The sequence below is a fragment of the Anomaloglossus baeobatrachus genome, chromosome 3 (assembly GCF_048569485.1).
Source record: "Anomaloglossus baeobatrachus isolate aAnoBae1 chromosome 3, aAnoBae1.hap1, whole genome shotgun sequence".
Lineage (NCBI taxonomy): Eukaryota > Metazoa > Chordata > Amphibia > Anura > Aromobatidae > Anomaloglossus > Anomaloglossus baeobatrachus.
In genome coordinates this window covers 113189153-113201471 of record NC_134355.1, presented here as the reverse complement: position 1 = coordinate 113201471, position 12319 = coordinate 113189153, and the positions used below count along the sequence as shown (strand labels likewise).

At 50.4% G+C, this 12319-nt stretch overlaps 1 protein-coding gene across 1 annotated transcript in view; it reads left to right on the top strand.

Moving 5' to 3' along the window:
* The first annotated feature begins 240 nt into the window (after nt 1-240).
* XRN2 (5'-3' exoribonuclease 2) overlaps nt 241-12319 on the top strand; it is a 188883-nt gene continuing 176804 nt past the window's right edge. The window contains exon 1 of the mRNA XM_075339379.1: nt 241-393. Coding sequence (XP_075195494.1) covers nt 319-393 — 75 coding nt within the window. The 5' untranslated portion in view covers nt 241-318. The remainder of the gene's footprint in view (nt 394-12319) is intronic.

The window sequence follows — 12319 nt, the reverse complement described above, 5'->3', positions numbered from 1 at the left end:
GTCACATGACACTATAGGGGCGGGGTTACATTCTGGGACTTTCTATAACACAGGACAGTGGATACGTCTTATAGAAGCAGTGATGTGATTGGGTATTATCCGCACATGACCCCCCTCTGCTCCTCCCACGTACATTGGATCCGGCCGTGATTTCCTGTGTTCTGCCCTCACAGCGCTCAGCCCACTGTTCAGAGAGGGGGAGGAGCCATATCCACCGCTCCAGTAGCCACGCCCCATTACAAACAGCAAGCGGAAGTGCGGCCTCTCGTCTGCTTCGCTACTTCCTGTGTGTACGCGCGGCCTGAGAGTCCTGCAGTAATGGGAGTACCGGCGTTCTTCAGGTGGCTCAGCCGCAAGTATCCGTCCATTGTCGTGCACTGCGTGGAGGAGAAGGTCAGTGATGGCGCTTTGTATAAAACCGCCGGTGTCACAGCGGGGTGCGGCGGAGACGTGCACCGGGCCGCACTGCACAGAGCCGTCACGCACGCTCACTATTCCCGCCCTTCATCCGCTGATTCAGTGGAGCTGGAGGTGTCTCGGGGTCAGTGAGCGGCGCGGCTGCTGCAGGCTCCAGGCATTGTGCGGCCGCCTCCTGACGCTGCGCCACAGATCCGAGAGAGGGTTACATACAGCGAATACACGGCCATAATGGCGCAGAGATGGGGATTATAAGGATATCTAAAAACATACTAAAGCATTGAGTGCTGAGGGGCAATACTGAGGGGCATCTGTACTCAAACATTAAACAGATACATAAACGCTTAAATGCAACAAGAGATAAAGTGCAGCCCCCGAGAACACCAGAGGTATAGTATTCACAGTAATGTAAAGGCTGTGTGCACACGATGCGTTTTTTACCGCGGAAACGCTGCGTTTTGAACCGCAGCGTTTCAGTGGCAAATTGCATGCGTTCAGCTTTCCCAGCAAAGTGTATGGGAAAGCTGAAAAATCAGTGCACATGCTGCGTTTCTTTCCGCAGCGTTTTGGATGCCAAAAATCGGTGCGGAAAGAAAAGCAGCATGTCACTTTTGTGCGTTGTGGCTGCGTTCTCTCCCCCATTGAAATCAATGATATGGGTCAGAACGCAGCCACAACGCATGGACCTGCTTTTTTGTTGCGGTCCGCGGCCTTTGTCGGCACGCCAGAACGCAGGCATTTACCTGGAAGTGAGGTCAAGAGGCTTCCTGTTGACCTCACTTCCTGGCAAAGCCCCCGGTGTCGCCAAAGTGCCCGCCCCGACCCCCGACCCCCCTCCCGAAAATCCAACATGGCCGCGCGCACAGTAGCGCACCGGCCGCCCTGCTCCTATGATTTCTGTCGCATGTGCAATAACACATGCGACAGAAAACTGTTCCCCAGGCCCTGCCCGTTCACCCCCTATTCCCCCCGGTGTCATACATACCTGTCCGGTCGCAGCGCTGATCCCCCGCGGCCCCCTCCTCCTCCTTCAGTGCACGCTGGCCGGTCACATGAGCAGAGCAGCTGACAGCCAGCACAGTGTTCAGTGTGAGCTGTGCTGGCTGCTCGCACTCTGCAGCTGTGACCCGGGGAGAGTGGGTGCAGATTTTTGCACCCACTCTCCTCAAATGGAGGGTCTGCCCTCCTAGAAAATGGGGGATACGTTTCCTGAACGTGCCCCCATATTCTAGAAGGTCCAGAGGCGACGTGGGACATCCATATGGATTTCTGCGGACCCATTTTTTTTTATTAAATTGGAGAACAAGGGAATGATTTGGGGAGTGTTTTTTCTAATAAAACATTTTTTGTTGTCTTTTTTTGCTTTTGTTTACTGTCAATTAGTTATGTCGGGTGTCTGATAGACGCCGTGACATCACTAATTGCTGGGCTTGATGCCAGGTGACATTACACATCTGGTATCAACCCCATTTATTACCCCGTTAGCCAACGCACCAGGGCGCGGGATGAGTTGGGGCGAAGCGCCAGGATTGGCGCATCTAATGGATGCGCCACTTCTGGGGCGGCTGCGGCCTGCTATTTTTAGGCTGGGAAGAGTCCAATAACCATGGCTCTTCCCACCCTGAGAATACCAGACCCCAGCTGTCAGCTTCACCTTGGCTGGTGATCTAATTTGGGGGGACCCCACGTTATTTTTTTTTTATTCTTTATTTAAAAATAAAAAAAAAAAACATGGGGAGCCCTCCAAATTGATCACCAGCCAAGATGAAGCTGCCAGCTGTGGTTTGCAGGCTACAGCTGTCTGCTTTACCCTGACTGGCTATCAAAAATAGGGGGGACCCCACGCCATTTTTTTCATTTTTTTTTTATTGGATAAATACTAAGCTAGGCATCCTTTAGTGCCACATGAAAGGTACTAAAGGTGCCAGCTTAGAATATGCAGGCGGGGGTAGGACGTTCTATATATTTGACATCCCTTCATCCATTGACGCTTTTTAGGCTGTGTGTCCACAATCAGGGTTTGCAGCGTTATGGGCGCTGAGTGTTTTCCCTGCGTCCATAACGCTGCGTTGTGCAGTAGAAGCACAGTGGAAGGATTTTTGGAGATCCCATGCCCACTGTGCTTCTTTTCTCCGCAGCATAAACTGACCGGTAGCGTGGCTTCCCGAGCCTCAGCATGTCAATTTATGCTGCGGAGACGAGAGTGTTCTCTGCAGGTAGCATAGAGCTCCACAGCAGCCTGAACCCAAATCGTGGGCATGGGCAGCTGCAGGAAGGCTGACACTGTACTAGACGCCGTGTCGCTGGATCATGGCCACATAGCCTTAGGCCCCTTTCACACGTCAGTGATTCTGGGACGTTTGTGCTTTTTTTTAAACGTACCAGAATCACTGACATACGCAGACCCATTATAATGAATGGGTCTGCTCACACGTCAGTGATTTTTCACTGCACGTGTCTCCGTGCAGCGTACCCGCGTGTGCGTGATTGCCGCACGGAGACATGTCCATTTTTTTCTGGCATCACTGATGTCCCACGGACCACGCAGTGGTGTGGTCCGTGAAACACGTGCCAGAAAAAAACGTGCTTTTAAAATAAAAAACATTTTAACTCACCCGGCTCCAGCGATGTCCTCTGCAGCCCGTCCTCCCTGTTCCTTCTGTGCCGGCTCATTATTGTCGCGCATATTCATGATGCACGACACAGCCGACCCGGAAGCAGCTGCTGCGGGGGTCAGCGCCGGCCGGATGCTGCACCGCGGGAGCGATCAGCACCATGGAGAGCGGGAGCGGGTGCAGGTGAGTTAATCTCTAAGTGCAATCACGGGCCACGGAGAACAGAGCCCGGATTGCACTTAGACAACCCACGTGTGCCGTGATTCACGGCACACGGAGGGACATGTGCGTGTTTTACACGCCAGTGAAAAACGTCAGTGTTTTTCACTGACGTGTGAAACGGGCCTAAAAGTGAGAATATTGTTGCTACAGCAACATTTTGGGTGAAGTAGCTGTGGATTCAAAATGCTTAATATACTCCTGAATAAAATCCTTGATGGGTGCAGATTCCAAAATGGGGTCACTTGTGGGGGTTTTCTGACGTATAGGTACCTAAGGGGCTTGGTGCGCGAAGTTTATTTCAACTTTTCCAAAATTCAAATGGTGCTCCTTCCATTCCAAGCCCTCCCATTTATCCAAACAGAATGTGGAGAAGGAAATGACATCACAGGTTTTTTTTTCCAAAGGTCTGTGTTCAACCAACTTTATTATCACTGACAAGTCTTAAAAAACGCACCTAAAAAAACGCATGAAAAACGCATGAAAAACGCATGAAAAACGCATGCGTTTTCGATGCGTTGTTTCTCAAAAAGCATTGTTTACAATTCTCCCCTCTGCCAGAGGGTGCGTTTTTTTCCGCGCGGAAAAAAAAGCAACGTGTGCACATACCCAAACCCTGTAGGCAGAGAGCGGACTTAAAGGGAACCTGTCAGCAGAAATGTTGCACTAAAACTAAAAGATTCCCCTTCTGCAGCTCGGGGGCTGCATTCTGGAAAGGTTCCTGTTATTGTGCCCCCTTTTTAGACCAAAATAAATACTTTATAAAGTGGTACCTTTTTGTATGCAAATCTTGTTTTAATCGTAAACGGGGGCGGGCTGTCTGGTGTCCGTTATTCTGCCTCCTGCTTTACGCTGTCCCCCATCGCTCAATTTCATACCTTCAGGACGCCACCCAGTGCGCCCGAGGTCTCGCGCATGCGCCGTGCCACTCTAGCGGGACTATGCACAGTGTGACCGCTGGTGACGTGTTGCGCAGGTGTGAGATTATGGGCGGCGCTGTGATTTTCATCAGCAAGTACTTGCCCATAATCTCGTGCCTGCACTTTCCCCTCTGCCTCCACCGTTCTGCGCAAGTCCTGGCCAGATGAACCCACGTCACCTGGAGCAGGAAATAGATGGGAGGAGCGGAGCAGCAGAACGGTGGAGAAAACACAAAAACCTGAGCTGAAACAATGTTCAGTAAACATGCAACATTAAGCATGTGAATTGCAGCCTTAAGACTAGAAAAAAAAAAAGAGAAAAATGGCATGTAAAATACCCTGACTATAAATAAATAAACTGCAAGTGCTTAATAACAGGCTACTTAGTGTATACATTTTTGCAAAAAGCTGTCTCACCTCGTCACGGTGTACCCATCTGAGACAGTCCCTAACCTTCTGAAGTTAAAAACATTATCAATACCTGACTTGTGTCATGTCAAACTCCAATATGAATGGTGGCAAGTGGTCAGCTGTGTCCCAGATTAAATACACAGCGAAGTGAGACGCAATTAGTTGTTCAGTATTAGGACTAGCCAGGGGAAGTAACGCTCTTGCGACTAGTCGCTGGATCCATTAGCTTATCATATGGGATCTTTAGAAATACTTTTTCTAAAGATCTCTTTATCTATGCTACTAGACATAGAAGACAGTTGAGCAGGGATTAGCAATATACACCCAGAACTGCTCGTGGTACTGGGTGAAGATTGCACCCGACAGGTTCCCTTTAAGTTCTGACGCCCCTGCTCTCTGCCTATAGGGGTTTATATTATTGTGAATACTATACCTCTGGTGTTTTGTGGCACTGCACTTTATCTCTATTGTATAAACCCAGAACTGCTCGTGCTGCTGGGTGCAAATTGCACCTGACAGGTTCCTTTTAAGGTGCCAAATGCAATAAAGTGAACCATAATATAAAGACAAGTGTCTGTTTTAAATCTATCAAGCTACACCATGTTTTAGGTTCTGCAGCACTATATAGAGATGGCCCCACCTCAACAACCGTTTTGCGTGTCCACAGCCTGCTTTTTCAAGGAGGAGTGTATGTAAAATGGGTATCTGCAGTGCAGGAATCTGATCTGTGGTTGCTGAATAATCTTCCTCTACAGTTTTCATGATGACGTCACCCGTGCGTTGGGGCGGGTCTTGGGGGTAGGGTCTTCTCCTCCTGCCTCCTTTCTTCTAAAGGCCACTGATTATTCAGTGACCTGACTTCATTTTGAAATTCTATACCGCTGCTGCCATGATTGCGATGGGCAGCGCATGCACATTTGTGATTTTGCAGGTCTTCAATAAAATGGCACATGCGCGGATCGAGATTTCAGCTTTATGAAGATGTCATTAAGCTGAAATCTGTCTATGCATGTGCCGCATCCATAATTTTATTGAATACCTACAAACTGCCCGCAGAATTACACTGCGTACGCATTGTCCACTGCAATCATGGCTTGTGGAATTTCAAAAAAAAGGTCAGTCAGTGACCTGTAGAAGAAAGGAGTCAGGTGGCGAAGACCCTACCCCCAAGACCCACCCCAATGCACGGGTGACGTCATCATGAACACTAGAGGAAATTATTCAGCAACCACAGACCAGATTCCTGCACTGCTGGTATCTGTTTAATCAGTGTCCCTATGGCCATGTATTTACATTATAGTGCTAAATCCTGCTGATCGGTTCTCTTTAATGTTTTTCTGTTCCAAAGTTATTACCTCTCCCTCCTGTTAATAAAAAAAGCAAATTTTCCTTTCTACCAACTCATTTCTGTTATGCAGGATAATAAAAACATGGTCACATCAGAAAGGAAAAGGCAATACCCTCCGAGCAGGTCACGGCTACAGCCAGGCTCTGCTCTCTATAGATGTCTCCCCTGGAACCTATGAGAGCAGCAGTGCTAGGAGCCGGACTGGCCAGTGTTCGGCTGCTTTCACACTACGTTTTTTTTAGCATGCGTCATGAACTTTTTTTGCTGCAAAAGCGGATCCTGTTTTTGCAAAAAAAAAAATGCATGCAAATGCATGAGTTATTTTGCAGGATCCTGTCACTTTAAGTTTATGGGCGGGCATTGGAGTCATGTGATCGGGAGTGAGGGGAACTGAACGTGAGACTGGGAGCAGACATCTGACAGCTGCAGGGGCTCGTAACCAAGGTAAACATCGGGTAACTTGCTTGGATACCCGATATTTACATTGGTTACGAGCGTCTGCAGCTGCTAGGAGCAGGTCTGCCTGCTCCCTGCATACGTAACCAAGATAAACATTGGGTAACTCAGCCTGCGGTAAATACCCGATATTTACCTTGGTTATGAGTGTCCTCCGCTCTCAGGCGAGGGAGGGAGAGAGAGACAGGAGAGGGAGAGAGACTTATCATGCGAGGCTGGTTTCTGGCAATGCTCAGTAGAGCAAGCAGGATCCTGTCTCAGCATGCCAGCTTGTTTATTATAAGTTAAATTAAACAAAAATTACACGCTTGGTATCTACGTAGTCGTACTGACCTGGAGAATCAGTTTTATGATGAGTGCTGTAAATAAAAGTACAAACAATAAACAATTGCAGAATTTACATTTTTTTTGCTATTTTCCCACACTGGGAATTTTTTTGCCCTTACAGTTGCTTCTGACAAAATAAATGGTGCCATTCAAAAGTACAAATCCTCCCGCAAATAACAAGCCCCTCACACTGCTATGTTGACGGAAATATAGAAAGGGAGGGCTCTTGGAATAAGGGGAGGAGAAAATGAAAGGCCAAAAAATGAAAACTTGCCCAGTACTTAAGGGGTTAAAGGCCAGAAGACTTTTCCAGAAAGATGCTTGTTTCCCATTAACTTCCGTTGTATTTGTAATCGAATCGAGCCTGTCCGAGCTTCCGACCTGGTTTTGAGTACCAAGCACTCAAACATCTTAGTGCTCACTCAACACGAGCAGGCAGGCATTGAATGTACAGTATATGCTGGGCTTAAAGGGAACCTGTCAGCAGAAATTTTGCCCTAAACCTAAAAGTCTTCCCTTCTGCAGCTCTTGGGCTGCATTCTAGCATTCTGCCCCTTGTAGATCAAAATAAATAGTTTATAAAGTGGTACCTTTCAGTTTGAAAATCTTGTTAATTCTACCACGGGGGTGGGCTGTCTGGTGTCAGTTACTGTCCTTCCTGCCGCTTAAGGCCGTCCCCCAATGCTCATTTACATACCTCAGGACGCCGCCCAGTGCGTCCGAGGTCTCGCGCATGCGCCGTGCCACTGTAGCGGGACTGTGCACAGTGTGACCGCTGGTGACGTTGCGCAGGCACGAGATTATGGGCGGCGCTGTGATTTTCATCAGCAAGCTCTCGCCCATAATCTCGTGCCCGCACTTTCCCCTCTGCCTCCACCGTTCTGCGCATGCCCTCGCCAGATGATCGGTGGTGTGCTCCGCTCCTCCCATCTATTTCCTGCTTTAGGGCTAGATGGGAAAGAGGTGACGTTGGGTCATCTGGCCAGGGCATGCGCAGAACGGTGGAGGCACAGGGGAAAGCGTGGGCACGAGATTATGGGTGGGAGCTTGCTGATGAAAATCACAGTGCCGCCCATAATCTCGTGCCTGCGCAACACGTCATCAGCGGTCACACTGTGCACAGTCCCGCTACAGTGGCACGGCGCATGCGCGAGACATTTGACGCACTGGGCGCGTCCTGAGGTATGTAAATGAGCGTAGGGGGACGACGTAAAGCGGCAGGAGGGATAGTAACGGACAACAGACAGCCCCCGTGGTAGAATTAACAAGATTTTCACACTGAAAGGTACCACTTTATAAACTATTTATTTTGATCTAAAAGGGGCAGAATAACTATAGGAACCTTGCTAGAATGCAGCCCAGGAGCTGCAGATGGGGAAACTTTTAGGTTTAGGGCAAAATTTCTGCTGACGGGTTCCCTTTAAAAGGGACTTTGTTACTATGTTTTTTTTTACCTAATCTTGAGAGCAGCATACCGTAGGGGCATAGATCCTGGTTCCAGAGATGTCACTTACTGGGCTGCTTAGTGTAGTTTTGATAATGTACTGCTGATTAAACTGTGATTTTATCTTTAGAGGACTACTGGGCGTGATGCCAGGTAGTTCATCATATTTGTCAACTCTGTGTAAGGCTATGTTCACACAGGGCATCTTTTGTTATGTGTGTTTTGAGTGCATCTCATTTTCTGAAAATGCACCCGCCGCAAAAATGCATGCGTTTTTGACACATTGTTTTACCGCATTTGCCCAATACGTTTGTCAAATCTATAGACTGGAAGGGCTCAAAAACGCTGTATAAATGCAACAAAATTGACATGCTGGTGTTAAAAAAAAAAAAACAAAAAAAACCAAAACAGCCAAGATGCAGCCAACAAAAGATCCCCAATGTAGACAGCAAAATAGAAATCTCATAGACTTTGCTGCGGGAAGGAAATGCCTGCATTTGGAGCATCTTTGTGACCTCAAAAACGCACCAAAATATCAAAATATGCCCTGTATGAACTTAGCATAATTGCTTGATCTGCAGGAGAGATAACATTGATTTCTTTATCGTTCCTTTGGGAGACCCAGACCATGGGTGTTTAGCTTCTGCCTCCAGAGGACACACAAAGTACTACACTTAAAAGTGTAGCTCCTCCCTCTGAGCTTATACACCCCCTGGTGAGCAGACCCAGCCAGTTTATCGCTTTGTGTTCAGGACGCATACATCCACACATGCATTCTCATATGATTTTTTCCTTTTGGAATGAGTTTGAAGAACTGCGGGTCCACGTCTGGACCCCCGGCATGTCCCTTCTCACCCCACTGTGTCGGCGGTGTTGTAAGGTTGATTTCCTAGGCTGGAGCCTTACATGCCGTGCTCCTTCACCATCCCTCCTGGGCTCTGGCTTGAAGTGGGAGCCAGCACGGTCTCCATGCCTGGCAGGAGACCGGTCTCCATCCGCAGCCCTTCAGGACCCTGCTGGACCGGAGCACTCATCCCCAGGGACCTGGCCCTGCGTCTCAGCAGCTAAGTACCTGAGACGTTTATATTTGGGGGTCCCTGTGCTTTATTGTTTGGGGAGAGTGTGCTTACTGTATTTACTGACATTTCCGGCGGGTTCTCTAGCTGTCGCCCGAGAACCGCGCCGATGGTGCCTGCACGTCGGCCTCGCCGCTCAAATTTAGGCCCCGGCTTCGCCGGAGGCCTAGTTTCGTTTCACTGCCCTCGCATGTCACTCATGCAGAGGGACAGGCTCGGCTCCTCCCGGCGGCCGTTCTGCACAGGGGAGGGACACTCCCCACTGCTGTGCGTGTCTCCTCCCCTGTAGGTCTCTATGGCCCTCCAGATCCCGCTCTTCATGCAAGTCCTGCCCCCTCTCTTCGCTCCGGCGGCCATTTTCTCAGAGTTCACTCAGCGCTGGTCTGCGTTTTGCATCCCTGCTGAGGTGCTGTGTTTGGGGGTCCGGGCTTCGGGATCTGGAGGGCACACAACACCGCTCCGGCGGTCTGGTAAGCCACAACCGGTCTCTGGTTGTGGACCTCTGTATATACTCTCTGGGGTTCATTCTCTGGCAGAGCCCCCACTCCAGCAGCATGTCTCACACGAGGAGCAAGGCTCCAAAGCTTTATGCTGTATGCGCTGCATGTAAGCTCCTGCTGCCTGAACCGAGCACCTATCCACATTGTGATGCCTGCTCTACCTTGGCGGTGCCACAGCCTGGAGTCTCTCCCCCAGTGGTCTCTCAGGCTGCTCCTGTGGCTGAGCCCCCGGCTTGGGTAGAATCCTTTTCTAGGTCTATCTCCCAGTCTTTTGCTGAGTCCATGGGACTTCTGTCCAGGACTTTGCTGAATATGCATCAGCCCCCTTCACAGGGTGCCTCTGCTGTTAGGGGTCTCTCAGGACCGGAGCTCACAGAGGATTCATCATCAGGTCCCAGACCCCGTCCTCCTGAGAAGAGACGCAGGGTTCCCTCTCCCTCCTCATCCCGCGGCTCTGATTCAAGAGCTGACTCGCAAGATGAGGAGGATGCCTTTACAGGGGGCTCGGAGGCTAGCTCCATGTGCCCCATTGATCTTTCCGAGGGTGACTCAGATCTTAGTTACTTGATTGCTTCTATTAATTCTGTACTGGATCTCAATCCGCCAGTATCAGAGGAGCAACCCTCTCTGGCAGAAAAGCACCAGTTTACCTCGCCTAAGAGAGTAAAGAGTGTGTTCTTTAACCACTCCAGTTTTCAGGCCGCTGTGACCAAGCCTAGGGCCTGTCCTGACAAACGCTTCCCAAAGCGTGGTTCTGATGACCGGTTTCCCTTTCCACCTGAGGTGGTCAAGGAGTGGGCTCAGTCCCCAAAGGTAGACCCTCCGGTGTCTAGGCTCTCAGCCCGGACCGTTGTCGGTGGCTGATGGCACTTCCCTTAGGGATTCCACTGACCGTCAGATTGACCTTCTGGCCAAATCCGTGTATGAAGCGGCGGGGGCCGCGTTTTCCCCAACTTTTGCAGCAGTGTGGGCTCTCAAAGCCATCTCTGCTTCTCTAGAGGAGATGCATTCCCTCACAAAGGAATCTATGCCTGAGATGGTTGCCTTAACTTCCCAAGCTTCAGCTTTGTCATCTTATGCCATGTCTGCCATGCTAGAGGCTGCTCACCGCACTGCGGTGGCTTCGGCTAATTCCCTCGTTATCCGCAGGATCTTGTGGCTTCGAGAGTGGAAGGCAGATGCTTCTTCAAAGAAGTACCTTGCTGGGCTCCCTTTTGCTGGTTCCCGGCTGTTTGGTGAACAGCTGGATGAAATCATTAAAGAAGCTACTGGCGGGAAGAGTACTTCCATGCCACAAACCAAGACCAGGAAACCTGCCCAGGGTAGGAATCAGTCGAGGTTTCGCTCCTTTCGTCCCTCCAACTGGTCGTCCTCTAAGCCCTCCGCCTCGTCCGCTAACTCAGCTAAGGACCAGAAATCCAACTGGCGCCCAAAAGCGCGTCCACAGAAGACCGCAGGAGGTCCTGCCACTAAGGCAGCCTCCTCGTGACTCTCTGCCCGCTCCAGCAACGTCCTTAGTTGGTGGCAGGCTCTCCCACTTTGGCGACGCTTGGTTTCAACAAGTCTCCGATCAGTGGGTGAGAGATATCATCTCTCACGGCTACAGGATAGAATTCTCTTCCAGACCGCCAAACAGATTTTTTTTCTCTCAACTCCCCCCTGCTCCAAGGCCGCCGCCTTCTCACAGGCCGTGGCAGCCTTGCAGGCCAACGGAGTAATTGTACCAGTTCCCGCCTGGGAACGGTTCAGAGGTTTTTACTCAAACCTCTTCCTAGTTCCCTAAAAGGACGGTACCTTCCGGCCCATCCTGGATCTCAAGCTTCTCAACAAGCATGTTCGGGTGCGGCACTTTCGCATGGAGTCTCTGCGATCAGTCATTGCCTCAATGACCCAAGGGGATTTCCTGGCGTCCATCGACATCAGAGATGCCTATCTACATGTGCCAATTGCAATGTCACACCAGCGTTGGCTACGCTTTGCAATTGGAGAAGATCATTTCCAATTCGTGGCTCACCCCTTCGGGTTAGCCACGGCCCCTCGGGTATTCACCAAGGTCATGGCAGCAGTGATTGCGGTTCTGCACCTCCAGGGGTTGGCAGTGCTCCCTTACCTGGACGACCTTCTAGTCAAGGCTCCATCCAGCGCAGACTGTCAGCGGAGTGTCTCGCTCACTCTCGCCACTCTAGCCCAATTCGGGTGGCTTGTCAATCTTCCCAAATCCACTCTGAATCCGACCCAGAGTCTCAAGTACCTAGGGATGCAGTTCGAGACTTTGCCGGCACTTGTGAAGTTGCCCTTAAACAAACAGCTGTCACTCCAGTTGGCGGTGCGCTCTCTCCTGAGGCCCCGCCGTTATACCCTCAGGCGTCTGATGCAGGTGCTGGGTCAAATGGTGGCGTCCATGGAGGCTGTTCCCTTTGCCCAGTTCCATCTGCGCCCCCTGCAGCTGAATATTCTCCGCTGTTGGGACAAGCTGCCTTCCTCCTTACACAAGTTAGTGGCTCTGTCGCCACGGACCAGGAGCTCTCTTCAGTGGTGGCTTCGGCCCCTCTCCCTGTCCCAAGGGCGCTCCTTCCTGGCCCCGTC